Source organism: Oratosquilla oratoria, chromosome 40 (genome assembly GCF_046742065.1).
Source record: "Oratosquilla oratoria isolate Oo_2021 chromosome 40, ASM4674206v1, whole genome shotgun sequence".
NCBI classification, from domain to species: Eukaryota; Metazoa; Arthropoda; class Malacostraca; order Stomatopoda; family Squillidae; genus Oratosquilla; species Oratosquilla oratoria.
The window spans coordinates 23,259,402-23,278,171 of NC_134816.1; the positions used below are offsets into that span (position 1 = coordinate 23,259,402).

Here is an 18,770-nt window from a genome sequence, read left to right on the forward strand (position 1 = left end):
AGTAATTGCGTGAGTATTTGATCCATTGGTAGTACGTGTATTATGAGAAAATTAAATCCTTATTGTGCTGAAATTATGATTGGCTATACGTAATCATATTCACCAAATAAATCTCATGAAATTAAAATCAATAAAAAAAAAAAAACTGCGTTCGGTAAGACTTTCCTCGTCTTTTCGAAGTATTAATTGTTTGGTTCCGTCCTGGGTGTGTGTTTGCAGCAAGCAATGGTGGAAAAATACAAACAGTGTGATTCTACTATCGCCGTCCTTGTCGACACCGTCAGTGAGGTTGAGAGGCGTCTGGCAGAGCAAGAAGTCGTCAGTGAGAGCGCCAACGGTCTCCGCAATCAAATCAATATCGTCAAGGTAAGAAGGGCATATAAGTTTTGGCGGGAGATTCTTGGATGCTCAGGATTGGATGACGTTAGTATGTGATTATTTGCTCATTATCACTCCGGTAAAATAGAAATTCTGATTTTTTTTTTATGCAATAGGATTCATAATAAACAGGATTATGCATAGACAACACACACACGACCCGTGGCGCAGTGGTAGAGTTCCTGGCTGCCACTACGGCGGTCCGGGTTCGAACCCCGCCCAGGGTTGAAATAATTTTAGTATCGCTGCGCTGCGGGTCGTTACTCCAACTCTTGGGCGGGAAGTTGGGTGTGCGTTTAAGGTTACAGCATTACCCATAGGTCGGTCACATATGAGCTCTGAGCTCTTACGGGAGGGAAATAGCTGTTGATCGCGAGTCTAACACGTGATCCAAGACCATGGTGGTGAAACACACACATACACACACACACACACACACACACACACACACGTGTGCATATATCAAGGTCAGACCGTAAGATGGTGGAATAGTTCAAATTATGTTACCATATGAAGAGTCTAATGTGTTATTAACAATTGTAATCTAATTTACTTCTAGGCCATCAAAGACGAACTTGACGAGATGTTCCGTCCTCTGGGCACATGCCTGGACGGCGTTCGCCAGGTCGTTTCCCAAGGAACCGATGCTCTCTCCCGTGAGGAACTGGAAGAGTTGGATGAGGCCGCTTCTAGCTTGAAACTTCGCTATGACAAGTGCGTCGATCAAGCGGACGCTACCCACCGCCGTCTCACCACCGCCATGGAGGAACTTACCAAGTACGATAAGGAGATCGCCCTCTTCCAGACGTGGCTCAAGCAGGCGCATAAGACCCTGGAGGAGAAGGAGCGTCTGTGTTCGGATTTGAACAAGATCAAGAACCACGAGCAAGGATGCCGGGACTTCCTAGGTGACGTCATCGCCCACCAGGCGGATCTCCGGTTCATCACGATGGCTTCGCAGAAGTTCCTCGACGAGTCTGAGGAACACCTCAGGATCGTTAACACCTTCAGGGCCTCCCTGCCCGAGAGGTACTCGGCCTTGTACCCGAACCCTGACTCTCAGGTGAAGGAGGATGTCGACACGGTCACGCTTGACTTCAAGGACCTCTTGGCCAGGGCCAATAAGCTGGTCGATAAGGTGAGATGTCTAGGTTCCTGTGAATGTTGGTCATGTTTATGAAGTTCTGTTGAACGCTGTAAAATTTGTTCCGAATTAACGCCAAAAGATTGTGTTAGGGAATACGGTCTTCTGGACGTGGGTCGAACTAAAATGATGAAATATGTCAATGGGCCAGGGGTGGATGTACCATATCTCCATTGAGCGTCCTTTGTAAAATAGATAAATTTGATATATTCTTCGAGGTATATTTCAGTCAGAAGGGCGTCGCCCCACTTCGACACAATCGATACTAACATAGGTTCCTCTTGGTTCTCCTTCAGGTGACGAGTGTCGGCAACAAACAACGCGACTACACTGAAGCCGTCGAGAAGGCGACGAGGTGGCTGAAGGACGTAGAGCCCAAGGCCAGCCGGCTCCTGCAGGAGGCCATCGGTGCCGAGCCAAAGGCCGTGCAAGACCAACTGGACAAGGCCAAGGCTCTCAACAACGACATCGTCGCGCAGTCGAGAACATTCGACAACTGCCGTCAGACGGCTGCTGCGCTCCTTCGCGCTCTTGAGGGCGAGCTGAGCCCTGACGAACAGCAGGCGATCTTGATACTTCCCGAGGAACTTGATGAGAGGTACAACGTCCTCGCCGAGCGTGTGGCCGAGCGGTGCCGCGAACTGGACACGGCGCTGGTGCAGTGCCAGGGTGTGCAGGAAGGCCTAGACTCTCTCATGACTTGGCTCTCGTCCATCGAATTGCAACTAAAGTGAGTACTGGAACCAAGGTTTTTTTCTTCTTCGACTTGTTTTTCTTCATCTTCATCTCTTTCTACTTTTACTTCTTTTTCTCCCTTTTCTTCTTATTTCTTTTTCTTTTTAGGCATTTTTTTCTTCATTTGTCTTCATTTTCTTTTATTCCATGTTTCTTCTTTATCTTTCCCTTCTTCATCATCATCTTATTATTATTATTATTATTATTATTATTATTATTGTTGTTGTTGTTGTTATTATTATTATAATACTCCAAGAGTGCTAACCTAGCATATTGTCAGTGTATTGAATGTGTGCCAAAACATCAGATGAAAAATACAAGACGATTCCATTCGGTTGAGAGGTAAACCTCACTATGGATAAGGTTTTGATCGATTAATATTCGACTCGGGGTGGGTGAGGTGGGGTACTCCCCCCCTCTGAAGAATAGAATCGCCCAGCACCTACTGTATAAGCTGTGGAGTGTGATCCATTCGTGTTGAAGGGGTTTGTCCCACTCTAGGTGTGTTTTTTTTAGTCCGCGTGGAGGGCCCAAGGGATATTTGGGTCCGAGGGAAAACAAGTTCGTTCTTGCAAAGGAAGACTTCGACGGTTTTAGAAATGCTCTTGCTCTCGTGCAAGACGCTTAGTCATCAGGCTTGGCGACCCCGGGGCCTGAATGAGATCGAGACCTATACATTCTTAGGTTTCGTATCACAAATGCCTGAAATTGTGTTGACGTGGTGACGAGTTGGGAACTGGTTAGATGTGGAGCGGTTGGCATACCTCACCACTCAGCCATCCTGCCTCTACGTATCGCAGAAAAAAAAACACGTGACAATCAACCCATCTCACCGGATATCTCCTGCATGCGATCCTCGGTTTCTCGAGTCTCTGGGAAGAGATTTCGTGCGAAGTGTCCAGATGAAGAAAAGGAACCTTCCGGGTGGTGATTGTGTGAATGTGGGATGTTACTTATTAGACCAGGTCTGTGTGTTGTGGTCTAGTGCTGGGTGGTGACCCGAGCATGTCGCACGTGGCACGTCCTTGACCGCAGCAGGTCGCTACTGGGGGACACACAGGTGACATCACTGCCACTGTGAGAAACGTAGACGGGCTCTGGCAGAGTGCCAAGAAACAGGTGCCGTGCAGTGGGTGACAGCTTGCGGGTGACAACTTTTCTCGTGACTAGAGTGTGTGTGTGTGTTTGTGGTTGGTTGCTACATATAAATCATGACGTGTATACTCTTCGAAACTGATAACAGCCGCGATAAAACGGAACTGGACAATGCAGTCATGATAGTGATGCTCGGGGACTTAGTAACATTGAAGCGAGATTCGAGGCAATGCGATGGAAGTGGTCTGCAGTCGTGGGGTTGCAGTAGTCGGGTGTTACATTGAGTTGGGGGGGGAGGGGGCGGTTCTGGAGTATGACCACAAGATCTATTCTCTCCCTTTCGGTTTCCTCTCTACGCCGACATCACGAACGGTCTGGCTTAGTCCCTATAGGCTTCCGGTGACTACCACTTGCCCTTGCTATCATCGCGCTAGGTGGAGACAGGGGACTGGGGAGGAACTTAATACAGGAAGTAATGGGAATGGTGACGACTTCGAGTAGAGGTGAGCGACTCCTGGTGTAAGCTTCTCGCCTTTGTAAGTGAGTTCTGTACGTGTGAGGGAGTAAAAAGTGTCATGTGGAGCATGGGAATATTACAGGAGGAGTGTGGAGAGGAGGAAGGATGTGGTCTCGTGTGCCAGGCCACGTAACGCAGGTGGAAGAACATGGGGTAGGTGATGCCAGGTGTAGGACTCTGTCTAGGACACTGTTTCCCAACCATAGAGTCGCCATTTTCTTCTTCTTCTTCTTCTTCTTCTTCTTCTTCTTCTTCTTCTTCTTCTTCTTCTTCTTCTTCTTCTTCTTCTTCTTCTTCTTCTTCTTCTTCTTCTTCTTCTTCTTCTTCTTCTTCTTCTTCTTCTTCTTCTTCTTCTTCTTCTTCTTCTTCTTCTTCTTCTTCTTCTTCTTCTTCTTCTTCGTCGTCGTCGTCGTCGTCGTCGTCGTCGTCGTAATGGTATGAACTAAACACAGTAACCATGATGATGTTAACTTTATCTTTTATAACCTTACATTACCAAACACATATATTCATTATACTTGTGCCCTAGTTTTTACAGTCAACAACTAGTCATATATATCAACACGTATACAAATAGATTAGTAGGTCGCGGTCATATTATGAGGATATTGGGGTCGCCTGAAAAAAGGTTGGGAAACACTGGTGTAGGATAAAGGGCCATTTACACGGTCAAACGGTTTGTCAAACAGGTGTTTGAAGTTATGTTTGACCGTGTGAATGGGGTATTTGGTTGTCAAACATGTTTGTCAAACGTGTTTGACAACAAAATACCCTATTCACATGCTCAAACATCAGTTCAAACACTTGTTTGACAAACCGTTTGACCGTATAAACGGCCTTTTAGTCTGAGGATTTGTGGACTTACAAGGAGGAAGGGGAAGGAGAGGAAGAGAAGGGTGGATAGGGACGAGTGATGTTGAAGAATGTTTCTCGACCTTTCGAGCTTTGTTGACTTCTTACATTGATTTCTATATTCACGGAACCCCTTGATACTGGATTAGATAGGATATAGTAATTTGACATTTGTATGTAAGAATTGTTTATAAAAGTTTTTCTCTCTATAGGAATTTGTGTTTATTATCAGATTGTTTTCGTTGTACAAACATGACACAAAAATAAAACTAAATTAATCTGTGTATATATATATATATATACAAATATGAAAATAAGGTAACTGGTTATATTTCTTGTACTGCGGGCCAGTTGTTGAAAAGCGCTGAGGAAGAGGACTAGAAGTGGGGTGGGGTGGGGGGGATAGGGAAGTGAAGAATCCTACTGAAGAGGAGGAACAAAACCTAGAGCCCTTTGAGCATGATGGTCGTCGTCATAAATTTATTGTAGTTTGTGTCAAACTGTTTTAGTCGGTTGGAAGGCGAACTCAGGGACGAAAAGAGCATGTAAGAGCTGTTACTCTCCAATACTACTCTTGGTAATCCACGATACCAGCTCGGAAGATCACACCACATTGCCTTGAAGACTGTAGCCGCGTTCAAACGTCAGAAAAAAGCATCACCTTCTTTAATTAACAGACGACAACAAAATCTTAGAAGACGTCATCTTGGATAGAGGACACGATCTTAAAAAGAGGACAATAACTAAAACAGGAGAACAGAACGTACGTTAGAATTAACCAAGATAATAGCACATCATAAATACTACGACAGAACAGAAGTAGTACGGATAATAGTCGCACTATGAGCCGATACGAAATGATGTCAGGAAATTCATGTCTACAGCTCTATTCTTCACCTTAGCAGCTAGGGCAAGTGACAGTCACTGAGGTCATTGGGTTCGAACCTTAGGTCACGTGGTTACGAAGCGAGACCCTCTCCCCACCCCCTAATCCACCATACCTAGACGCCACAATTCAAAGAATTCGTTACACAAGGAGCACCTGAGTCTGTTGGAACATGACGTCACACTCGGCTTCCTCACACCTTAAACAAAACACCTTTACACATAGGAAGAGATATTTACGTTAGTGCACAGCACGTGTGAGACCCATAGCAACTCCCTCCAGCTTGAAGACGACGCCAACAGTATTTCAAACTCTTCGGCGGTTTCGGACGACGACTCTGGATTCGTTAGGCCGGAAGTGACGTCAGTGATAGCATTCGAATCTTCAAAAAAAGTCGACTTTTCGTTGCATGTTAAGAAATTGGAAGGGCTCAAATTAAAGCTATGTATTTTTAAGCAAATTTTATTATATAGCCAAGAAAGATGGGGAACATAATAATATTGCAGAACAGTTGGAGTTTCATTAGTGGAAAATGTCGTCATGTCGTCGCACCATGAGAGTACCACTTCATCATAACCAAATTTCTCAATTTTATCTCCTCATATATCCCATACTTTATGTACTGCTGTTCATTAGTCTCATATATGTCACATTTTAACACTGAATCGAATCGTCGGGTATTCAGTACCACTAGACTTCTTTTTGTTGCCCCATTTGGAGGGGGGGGGAGATCCAACGTTTGAAAAACATTGGCAACTATCTTAAAATATTTGTTTTGTCTGCCGCCAGACGATTTTATTCATAGCCTCACCCTTGCATTTCTCCGAGTTTTGGTCTTGTGCGGGAGGCGATTTTATTCAGGTCGATTCCATAAATGCGTTGTCAGCATTGTAGAAAGGTGTCAGAGGTATAGGAATGTTGTCAGGTTTGTAGAGCTATGGGAAGGTTGTCACGGGTTGACAGGGTTGTAGGAAGGATGGCAAGCCTCTAGAAAAGTTGTCAAGAGTTGTAGAAAAGTTGTCAAAATTGTAGTAAAGGTGTCAGGGTTGTGGGAATGTTGTCATGGGTGTAGGTATGATGTCAGAGGTGACGTAAGGCTGTAGTAAAGTTGTCAGAGGTCTCTTTCATAACCGGTGCAGTATACTAATGCACATAGGACTCTGAACCGCGGAGGCACAAATACAAGAACAAACACACCAGGTTATCACACTGGGCTTCCACGGTTTTCGCCATCGCCGACAGTTGAGAGTTCGTTGAGTTAAAAACGACTTCGGTTACTATATTTGAATTTTCAAATATCAAATTATCTCTCCGTCATATATAGCAAAGCTGAATGATGAACTAAGAGATTGTTAACCTATACCAATGTTAGACATACTGTTGAAATGTTCTTAGATAAGTCTAGATTTCTGTAAGCGAAGTCATATTCTAGTTACTCAAATGGAAGTTGGAGGTAAGATGTCGGAGGAAAAATAGATTAGTGTGATAACCCCTCAGACATGTGGTCACCCAAATTCCACCAGAATTCAATTGCCACACACAATTTTGTACTACACATCTGTAATACCATAACCACGGAACATCAATTCTCTCAAAATCAATCCACGCCACAGTTTGAAGAATTCAATCTTAAAACCACGACTGCTCAGGCTACTAAAACCATTCTTGAAAATCACCCAAGTTCCCCTAAAACCGATGGGTCATTACACTTCCAAAACCGTACTCCTTAAAACCATTCATACCCACTATCCTAAAACCCACGAACCCACACATTCCTAAAACCACCCATACCTGTATCCCAAAAGCTCTACTAACCTAAAACCTACTCACACTCGCATCCCCCAAAAATCACTCAAAATGTCAAAGTCTTAAGGTACCTAACCCCCCCCCCCAAAAAAAAAAAAAAAAAAAAAAAAACTGATCACACTCCCCAGAACAAAGCCACTGTTCTGCACCATGTCACGTCACACCACATCACACAAAATCCTAGTATAACACATCACAGGAAATCCTAAAATCACATAGAATGGTGCAGGTTTTGCAGGACTGTGCCCCCTCCCTTCAGAAGTGTATTCAGGTCCCTTCAAACCTCACCGTGTGTCAGGTTCTGTTCTTGATTTTTTTTTTTTTTTTTTTTTTTGGGGGGGGGAGGCTACCCGGCCTCTCTTTACGAACCGGAAGGTTTTCTGTCGGTGTGCTTTTTAACCCATCACAAGGCGTGGTCCCCTCCAAACAAAGGACCCTGAACTACCTCAAGTAACCCCCTTTCATGCAAGTCATATAATTCATGATAATTGTTCCAACATTGGACTGTTGTATTCGGTTAAGGATAGAGGAGAAGAGCTTTCGTTAATAAAGATTTCTGACAGACAATCACCATCTTCAGTTATCACCAAGGGATGTCTCAACCCACGCAAGACACCACAACACCAAATGTCGTAGTGTGGACACAAGTACGAACTTGTAACACCAAATCCTAGTCACCACACCCAAGCATCACCACTACTACTCTTGTCCTCACCACCAGCAACAGCATCAGTATTGATTCTAGGCCACCTCCATGTTGCCCTCCTCTCCCTCCTCCATCTTTTCTTCCTCCACTTCTTCCCTTTCGTCCTCCACTCGTTTCTGTCTTTTGGCGGATTTGCAGCATTTGCTGATTTCGTGTGATCAGATTTGGTTGTTTTCTGTGTCGACTTTCTTCCTGTGTCTCTCTTTTCCTTCCTTCCTTTCTTACTTCCTAACCTCTTCAGGTCCAGAAACCCCCCCTCCCCCTCCCCCCGAACTCACCAGTTGAATAAAATCACCTGACGGGAGAAATACGAAAATATATTAACCTCAACCACTGGGATTATTGTGATGACTGTTCCGTAGATCTGAATAAATCGCCTCTGATTAGCCAGAAAGGAATATATCCAGTGTGGCTCGTGTTAATTTTTATTTCCTCTTCTCAAGTCTAAGAATAATATTGATTCCTTTTCATTTATATAATCTTTCGTTTTCGCTACTCGTCTCTCCGTTGCCACCTCGATGATTCCATCTCTCCGATGCAATATTATCCTCAAGGGCAGAAACCCAAGTTATCAGCGAAGACATACAATTACACTTTTCCTGTTGGCTTGATGATCCTTCCTTCCATCCTTCCTTTCCTCCTTCCCTTCTTCCTTCCATCCTTCGCTCCTTCCTCATGTACCCCCCTAGTTCCTTCTTTCACCGTTTTTCCTTCCTGCTATCTTCTTCCTTTGTGTTTCCGTCATTCCTTACTCCATTCCTCTCCTCATTCCTCCCTTGAATCCTCTTCCATGTACATAGAAAATGTATACACTGATATATATATATACACGTGTGTGTGTAAAAAAGAGGAAGTCTTCAATCTGAAACGATGCAATCTTACAAAAGGAGATGGAACAGGTGCATAATATATTGGAAGTGATATTGTTCAGACACTTTGAAGTGGATATATCAGCGGACGGAAGGAGCAGTGAAGGGGATCAAGGTGTATTGTGTTCAACAAGGTTGGCAGGAATGCATACAAGTAAACGAAAAATATACAGAAATTGATAGGATTGATATATAAATTAAAGGATGATAGGACTGGTTGATGAAGGTGGGAAAAGATAGGACTGCATGGGAGTGAAATATGAACACCTGAGGTGATGAGTCAATGGAAATTGATGGCGTGGTGGAATTGGATTGTTTAATGAGTGTGCATGACGCAAGAAAAATGTATTTCTGAAAGCGGGGGGAGAGAATGATAAAAACACCATTACCGTGTTGGCATATGCAGTATACAAATTATATAAATATATTTATATTGTGTCCTTGTGTTTATATACTGACGTGGATGCGATTCTCAGCCTCAAAACTAAAACCAAAGTAAGACGGGTGTTTTCCCGTGCCTCTACATCTGTACACACTGTGTGTGCGGGCTTGCGTGTAAGGTTTGAAGATGATATCTCCGGCACTCTTTGGAAAATATTTTTCGTATAGGGCTGATTTTTGCCGTAGACTTTTGTCAAAAATTAATCCAAATCTTAGGTTTCATAGTGAAGGCTCTGTGTTGTGGTTTTATATATATATATATATATATATATATATATATATATATATATGTGTGTGTGTGTGTGTGTGTGTGCGTGTGTGTTCATTCAAGAACTATTGCAGCTTTGGCAAGTTAAGACTGAACCAGACTAACTTCGGAAAAGACGGACTAAGACTTCGTAAACTTAACCTGTCATCAGGGTCTTCTTTTGGTCTGGTAGATTCCTTTACAGACTACGTGGAGCAGTTCCACCATTGATAGTGCATAGCTTCGTGGTCTTTGTCTGCTCTCCTAACAACGTGGATTTATGTTATTGTTTATTTTTATTTTATTTTTTTACGAGACCCATATATGTATTTGTTTTACGTGGTTAGGTGCGTATATATGTATGTGCACGTTCATAGTCACGTTTGCATGTATGCGTGTATACGATCTTATATCCGAAAACACACACCAGTAACCACCTCTATCTCTCCGTCCCTATTCAATCTTTCCCAAACCCACTCAACTCCTCTGTCCCAGACTGTCATATTTGGTCATCCTTCCTTTGTCCTTCAATATTACTTTATTTGCTACTTGATATAAGACTGGTTGTTTTTGGATATTACCCAATTATACCGCATTCTGTTCACTATAATTGTGTATGTGTGTGTGTGTATGACGGAGAGGAAAGAGTCGCTGATTAAGTGAACTGGCCTTACTGTGGATGCACTGTGTCTTGCTGCATTGCTTCTGACCCGGGGCAGTGGGTGGGATACAGGGATGACCCATCGTCCACGAGGAGCTAAGATGAAGAGGAGGAAAGGGTGGTGGGTAGGAGTGGGTGCGTTCCTTTTGATTTGGCTACCCCCTTATAAGGAAGGAAAAAGTCTTTGGTGTGTAGAGTGTGTGTGTGTGTGTGTTTATTCGGCCAGTTGATGATGAAGACCCGATTTGTTCCAGATAGTGCCCAGGTTGCGTGTAAAGCATGTGGGGGAAATACGCGAGAATAGTCAAGATTCATTTACTTCAGCAGTATGAGGGCCTGTGTTGGTAGAGGGAAATTAAAAAAAGTCTAAAGTGGCGTGTGATGATTCAGTTTTTTTTTGTTTTGTTTTGTGCGAGTGTGTGTGGAGTGGTAGTGTGTCACCAAATTTTCCAACGATGTGCTTGCATGCATGGACGTATAGTTTGAAAATTGCTATATTTGTGATTGTGTGTATGTGCGCGCGCGTGTGTGTGCACGCGCTTAATTAGTTTTGTATAGAATGACAGTTCTCGAAGCGTGCCTGTACTTACGTGTGTGTGCGCGCGTGCGTTATGTCTGCGCGAGTGCGGCAAATGTTGATAGGCCCGCGCGCGCGCGAGCGCGACCAGCAGGCCCGCGCGGTACAGTCAGACACACTCGAGGCCCAGACAGTCAGTGTGCTGGCGGCTCTGGTGTGCGTCGCGTCCTCTTCCCGCGCCGCCCGCCCCTCCGCCCGGTCGCGTCGCGTCGCGTCCCGCCACGCCACCACCACCGTCTAGCGGGTTTATCCTATTTCGTGCACGCAGTCGGAGGTGGTAGCGTGCACTCGCGTGTGGGGCGTGTTCGTTGCGTGCATTTCCATGCGACGCGGCCGTGTGATATCTGTGATACGTTTAAGTGTCCTGACGCACAGACGACGACGTAATGTTAACGTGCATGGTAAAAGTGAAGAATCGTGTTGTGTGTATAGTGAGTAGAGAGGAATAAGTTCGTTTTTTGTTTATTTTTGTTTTGGAAGACGAAAAGTCAGAGGTCGAAGTTGAGATAAGATCGTCAGTCGTTAATGAATTGCAATTATGTGTTAATTCTGAAACATGTCGAGTGGCGAAAAGTTCGCTAAGGTCATTTTGAACTGCATTCGACCGTGGAATGCACCGTGTTCGTTTAAACCCGCTTTTTCGTCCACGTTTGCCTAAGATGGTTTGCAGACGGTGTGTTGGCAGCCGCTGACAGTGAAGCCGACGTTTGCCCAAATAATAACACTGACAGAAAATGGACGAAAAAGACCCACACTAAATGTGATAGATGATGTGCCTTGAACTCTTGTTTATTTTTCTCTTGACAACGGCTTAGTATCGAAATGATGAATGAATATTAGTGACAGTCCCTTGTTTTCAAAGAAATGCACTTGGCGCAAATATATACAACAAAACATTCTACCTCGTGTGGTTCCTAAATACCATGGTTAAATTTCTCAGAAGTATTGACAACATTGATTCCGCTACCTCTCGGCAGCCTTGACACCACATTCTTCGTTAACTAGGGATTGCCAAGGAGAATAATAAAATAGTCCTGCGGTACTGAAATTAAAAATGCCAACCAATATAGAAAAAATTAATTCAGGATGAGGGTGTCATGGATATGTTTGATATATTATGGTACAGATTGAGATAGATGAACGTTGTCATTTTTACAAATGGTGAACGAACATAAAACGCGTGTGATGGGTGTATATCACACTAAATTGCATATGTACACACAAGCATACTACAGTGCATTTGCCTAGGCATACGTGTTTGAAAACCGCTCTCGGTTGTACTTCAAAAACTCATGTCACGTGGGCAGGCATGCAGTACTCGAGTGTGTACGCTGTCAGGCCGCACATGATACACACGCGTACACAAACTCGAAACGTGGTACAGGTGTACTGTACGTGCGCATGCGCACTGCACCATCCCTGCTTGCAGTCACTTGATCCTGTTCGCACCTTTCAAATTATTCTCAACTCTTTGTTCTAATTGTTTTGCAACTATTTGTTTAGTTTCCCTTTCCTGTCCCCGTCTCTTTTTAGAAATTGCTTTACCCCAAGACTTGATTTATCTCTCCACTTTGCTTTCGTTTTTAACCCTCTCATTCCCTGCATTTGTTCCTTTTCTGTTTTTGATATGTTGCACCATTTTACGTCTTCTTGTATTTATGATTTCTTATTCTCTGCATTTGAAGTGTATGTGTGCGCGCGCGCGAGTGTGTGCCCATGCGTCTTTTTCTTCTTGCCTATGAGCGCTCTCACTTTCTACGTCCTCGCCCTTCGTCCCACGCACGTTTGCCCAAGCCCCTCGCCTGCCAGGCAGAGACAGAGTTCCCCCTTGACAAAATTACGACCTGTTGGAGGACGTGACCCAAGTTAGCACGTTTGCAGAGCCAACAGTGGCAGTGGTTGAAGAGGCTGAAGGGGACCACTATTTACGAATGAGAGACAAGACACGCAGCTAATTGTCTTCCGCCGTGCCGTGAAGGTCAACAGGCACGTTGTCTTGGACTGTAGGCAAGGGAAAGCCCAAGGAGGACTTTGGCTCATAATGCTGGTTTGTTTAGGCTTCAGGAACCGTTTGTGAGGGTTCGAAGTGTCCTTTGCGTTCACGCCGAATAATGATTGCGTTGGAGGAGCTCCGTTAGGTCAGTAGGTACAGATGCTCAAAGATAAGACGTTTTTCCGAATTCTTTTTGCGCGGTGTAATATATCTTCCTATTGGTGACAGGTTTTTTTAGTGTGTTGCCAACTGAGATTTAGATTCAAGTATGAGATTACTTCATGTTACGAATACCTCTTGATTCTAATGTTTTAGTGGTTATTATTTTGAAATTTGATGAAAAATAAAGCGCACAGTAGTCGCGTCGTTTTACTTGTGTAAGCCCAAGAAGCAATTGTCCAACATCAAAGTGATTTTTTTTTCTCGGTGAAGTGATGTAAATAGAGAACCTATGACAAGCCAAGTGATAGGACCAAACCGCAGTAAAATAAATGTACATCTGTAGAGAACACTTGGGATTTTTAGCATGTAACTTAGCGAATAATCATATAGTGAAATGTGAAATATATACCAGTGATATTCAAGTCGAAGCATCCCTGCGCCTGATGGAATGAGGAAAGACTCAGGTACGTAGCACTTCTAAGGGTGACAAAGTCACTGAATTTAATTAGAGGATAGTGTAAGACGCCTTGATTTGTACGTCCACGCCGCGGTCATCCGTTGTGTTTGGGTCTAGCCAGTGGCGGGGCCGCGGGAGGCCGCGGAAGCCGGCCGAGTGGAGAAGGAAGGGAAGGTAGGAGTCAGTTCTGGCAGGATGACGGTGGGAGGGCTAGGGAGTGTCTAATCCAATTTCCCTGCGTGTGGGTGCCAGACGGGCGAATACCGCCAGCTGATCAGTGTTGCAAATGAAATCAAGGGCAGGAGCATGACCCAGCTTTGGCAGTTGACAGACACCATCCATGTCTGCGGGTATATTATTATCTGGGTGACAGTCATTCGGTGTTGTAAGGTTCAGTTGGGCGCGGGTTGTAGTTTCTTGTATAACCTAGTCCAGGTACCTTTAACTGGCCTAGGCAGCAAAAACATTAAATGAGTTTTATATTACCCGAAAAAATATTCTATATATAAAATATACTTCCAAAGTAAAGGTCGTAATTTGTTGCTGATACTTTGTTGAGTAGCGACAAAAAATGTGGCCAAAGAACACCTGGTACGTGGGAGTTACCAGATTTCCCATACTTAGGACTGAGAGCGAAAGTTAGAAAATTAAATTAACTAAGAGCGAAAGTTAGAAAATTAAATTTGTGAAGATTTGTACTGCAGTTGGAGAATGAGGTCAGGGCACTAAGAAAACCTTGACACGGGTGATGACTGTAAAGGGAGGAAAGCGAGGCAATGGAGGAGGAATGTAGCAAGGGTCAGGGCAAGGAGAACAGGAAGAGAGGCTAGGAGGTTAGATCTAGCAAGGGGTGTGAAAGTAGATGGTAAGGGGTAACTAAGTTTACAGCGATGGCTTGCTATTCCGAGGTTCTGGGGTTTTCGGTGAGTCAGTTATTGTATTGTAGGATAAATTGTAAATAAGTTATAAGCCTCCACATATAAAAGAAGTCAGAGAAACTGTCTTAATATAGAAAACTGTCATATCTTCATGGGTAATATGATGACAAATATAATTTCCACGTAACCGTAAACATAAGGTCTTGCCCGACATCAAGTTTTGGTGGCCCTTCTCAGTTGGGGTTAACGAGAATAAAGCCTCCGAAGGAAGTCTCTGCTAAATGGGTTGATGGCAGTAAGATTTTATATTTGTTTATTGGTATCGTAAATGACACTGCAGATAACTCCAATGTTGTAAAGTGAAGGGAAAAGGGGGCATAAGGAGAAAATAGAAATTATGTGGAGAAGCTACGGTGAAGGCTCTATGGAGATTTCAGAAGTTTTTTTCTAAATTGGCCTGGTGAATGCCGAGATGTTTTATTCAGAAAGGCAACTGTCTTACTTGACTGAAAACCCTGTTGTATCACCGTTTTCCATAGCTGATTGAAATCCTGTGGTATTCCACGGACCGACGGGTTGGGTTATGAAAAGAGGAAGTTTCAGAAAAATTGGTCGAGTTGAACCCCTTTATTACTGATTCTTTTCCTCTATCACTCGCACTGTCATCAAACCTAGACTGTTTTAATCGGAGGGTATGGATTCGGGTCGAATAGCATGTTCGTGTGGCCTCTATTTGGCCGATTCGTGGGTTCCTACTTCCGTTGAACATAACAACCAACCGGGGCAGGGCCAGAACAAAGGTATGTCATCGTTGTGACGAGATTATTGGAAAAAGATTTGGGGTGGTGAGGGATTTTGTGGCGCACAAGGACAAGGGATTTTAAGGGGAGGATGCTTGTGGTGTGTGGGGTTATCATCGACAAAGAAATGGAAAGTTTGAGAACCAAGGACGAAGACAATAACCGTGGAATGATGTGGAATTAGTTTGGATAAGGGCAAGGAACTGGCAAGGGTGGGAGAAGGTCAACGTAAGTGAAGGGCAACTGCGTATGTGTGGAAGTCAAGTTGGCAAGAGTGAGCAGACTTAAGGAGTGGCTTGTCTGTGAGGTACTCTGGTGGGGGCCAAACGACGTACGTGGGAGTGTATGGATAAGGGCAGGGTATGTGTGTGTGAAAAGGCGAAGAGAGAAGACGAGACCGAGTAGATGGAAGAAGAGATATGAGGTTGAAGGCGAGAGGGCGAGGACGAGTACAGTAGACCCGGCCAACTTTTCCCGCCACAAGTAACGAACGTGCCCGGGGGAGCGAGGCCTGGGGTGGGGAGGGGGGGGTGGGGCGTGCGTAGGAGGGCCCAGGCGCGGATGCGCTTGCTCTCTCTCTCTCTCTCTCTCTCTCTCTCTCTCTCTCTCTCTCTCTCTCTCTCTCTCTCTCTCTCTCTCTCTCTCTCTCTCTCTCTCTCTCTCTCTCTCTCTCTCTCTCTCTCTCTCTCTCTCTCTCTCTCTCTCTCTCTCTCTCTCTCTCTCTCTCTCTCTCTCTCTCTCTCTCTCTCTCTCCCCCCCCTCTCTCTCTTTCTCTCGTGTGTGTGTTGTGCTCGTGCTGAAGGACGCGGCAATAGTTACACGTGCAAGCCGTGTGCGAAATCTCGTACGAGATGCAAGGGTCAGAGTTTCAAGCAACAATCATGCTCTTGCATATACAACAATGTTGGCTGGTGAAAGCCTATATACATTTTTACCTCAATACCAAGAGACAGGGAAAGTTAATTTATGTTGACATTGAATATCTCTCAGCTATGCCTGACAGTACTTCCTCGTAAATACTTCAGACATACCACCTGCTGATAGCTGTTTACTCCCACAAAGGCTCACATGTGTACCAACAAACGCACATACTAGCACGTACACATGCACGCAAAAACGCACATGCTCACACGAACGCACACGTGCGTTAAAAATTCCGTACATACACAAGAACTAATTAACATCCGCACGCGAATGAAACATTCAAATATACCCGCACACATGGACTAATTAAAATGCTTGGAAGCAAACACACACACACACACATACGTACACATATAATCTAATCACATCGAGGCTGTGACGGTGTAAAGGCATTGTTTACAAAAGAGGCAAAGCTTGTGGATGAAACTCAGAGGCGAACGCTGCCGCAGCTGTGAAATGCAAGTGAAGAAGTTCTGAAGATGCATGACTTGTACAACCATCAATTGAGTCCTTTCTCGTGTAGGAGAGGTCAAGCGGAACGTTTCCTGATGTAGTCGACGCCTTAGCTGCCAGTATCTGGGAGGCAAAGAGGCGGGACATTGTAACCTAAAGAAAACGGGAATCTTTTGCAGTCTGTAGTGTATACACACACACACACACTTCTCCTAATTCGGTAGGAGAATCCTTGGGAAAGCTATGGCCAATAGTGAGTCATGTCTATTGATGATTAAGTATAAGGTTAAAAAAATGAGGGTTACTTTACGAAACTTTAAGTTTGTTTCGATTCAGCTGAATAAAATCACCCGAAGACGTTAAAACACCCAGATTGCGTAAGGTTGTACATCTTCGGTTAAAGGGATAATGGGAGGCACATTCCACAAAAGGAGTGGTAGACTCCAGATTTGGGCAGATAAACGTACCATCATTACTACTTCCATGTGAAATGGCATGTATTTTCGTAGCATCACTGCCTCACAAGTCATCGTGAAGAGCCCGTTGTTTGTGTGGTTTCCAAAAAAGGAGATATTTCCATCATTTTCATTAACTTCAAGTGGAAGATTGCAGTGGCCTGATATATGACTTAGGGAAGGGATGGCACTTGACTCGTGCAAAGTGATATTGATGGAAATTGAGCTTGGCTACTGTTGAATTTTGCGTCCCCATAAAAGTATAAAAGGTGTTGTCACGGGTTCAAGTGACTGGAATCCTATAGATAAAACTGTTCTCGGGCTCTTTCGTTGGAGTGATGCCTGTCATTATCAGTTTGGGACTTTCAATGTCACCGGTTTACAGTATGAAAAGGAAGGGTCAGATCATGTGTGAAAAGGAGGAAGAAATAGAGTCGGCCCGGAAACCGAGTGTCAGCCCACTGGGGCTGTACCTCCAGAAGGAGATTGAAGGTTGTGAAGACGGCATGGAGATGATTCTCTCCCACGTCCGGTTTGCTGGTTCCCGTCGTAGGTCTCCTCTCCAGTGAAGATGTGGTGCGTGAATGCGTTCAAGAAGAAAAGCGATTGAAAGCAAAGAAAACGTGTCGGTTCCTTTTAGACCGGCTCAGGTAATGACAAAGCCAGAGTGTGAAATTGAAAGGAAGAGGAGAGGATTGGTGGAGTGACGAAGTCACGAGCACATGTTTAAATAGGATAAGTCAGCCTCTGCCAAGTCATTAATTATTAGAATAAATAGCGTGGGAGCAAGATAATCATTCAGAACAACGCTTAATTCAGAAAAGAGCGAGAAGTTTGTTATTCTGCATTCGGATTCATTGTACAGCAAAAGGTCTTCCTATCCGTGTTCTCTTTTGTTTATATGTGAGTACTGCCATCTATTGATAACGTATGAAACTAGAGATTAGAAAACAGAGATCAAAGGAAGGCGGTTTAGAAAAGTGACTTTGTTACCTATTGATAAATGGTGTATAAATGTTAGCCGAAAAATGAGGCATGTTCTGTGAATTGTGTGTCGTGCATTATACGTTAGGATAGTATAAAGCCGGTCTTAAAAAATATTGTGTACACTTCTCCGCTTTCCACAAGCTCTCCAGAGATGATAGTGCTATCAATGTAACTGCTCACGACGTCGCGTTAACCTTTCCAGCGTCTTAAATGTCGTGGGTTCGTCAAGGAACAACGCGGGATAGTATGGGCGTAGATGGTGGGTATTCGACCCGAGCAGACTGGCGGGAGGTCGGAGTAGTGGGGGGAAGGGAGGGATGGTGGAGCGGGAGGGAGGGGGGGGGCTACTTCTTCAACAGATGAGGGATTGAAAGGCACACAAGCGTGGGCGGGAGACGATGATTCGTCGTTAGTGATCAAGCTGTATTAACATTAACCCTTGAAAATATATGTTCTTCTTTACTGGAATTACGTTTCATGATTTAAACGTTAACGACATAAGTAAAAAAAATCAGGCGAAGGGGTAAAAAATGAATTTGTGGTTTTAGCTCTCGTATTGGTGTTGGATTTCCTCGGTTGAATAAAATCACTTGGTGACTGGAAGAATATATACTGGAATCATAGCACGTAGAGAAAATGTTCAGAGAGATGGGCTTGGCAGTCATATAAGAAGGGCCCTCAGCTGAATAAAATCGCCAAGCGCCAGTTTAGAATAAACACAAATAAAAACTAAGCGAAAGCGTTAAC

At 44.2% G+C, this 18,770-nt stretch overlaps 1 protein-coding gene across 50 annotated transcripts in view; it reads left to right on the plus strand.

Moving 5' to 3' along the window:
• Positions 1 to 18,770, plus strand: part of shot (dystonin-like protein short stop) — an 805,796-nt gene that overhangs the window by 697,768 nt on the left and 89,258 nt on the right. For all 50 annotated transcript variants that reach the window (XM_076177258.1, XM_076177260.1, XM_076177256.1 and 47 more), the window contains 3 exons: positions 220 to 366; positions 938 to 1,516; positions 1,819 to 2,252. In XM_076177258.1, the coding sequence (XP_076033373.1) occupies positions 220 to 366; positions 938 to 1,516; positions 1,819 to 2,252 (1,160 nt within the window). The remainder of the gene's footprint in view (positions 1 to 219; positions 367 to 937; positions 1,517 to 1,818; positions 2,253 to 18,770) is intronic.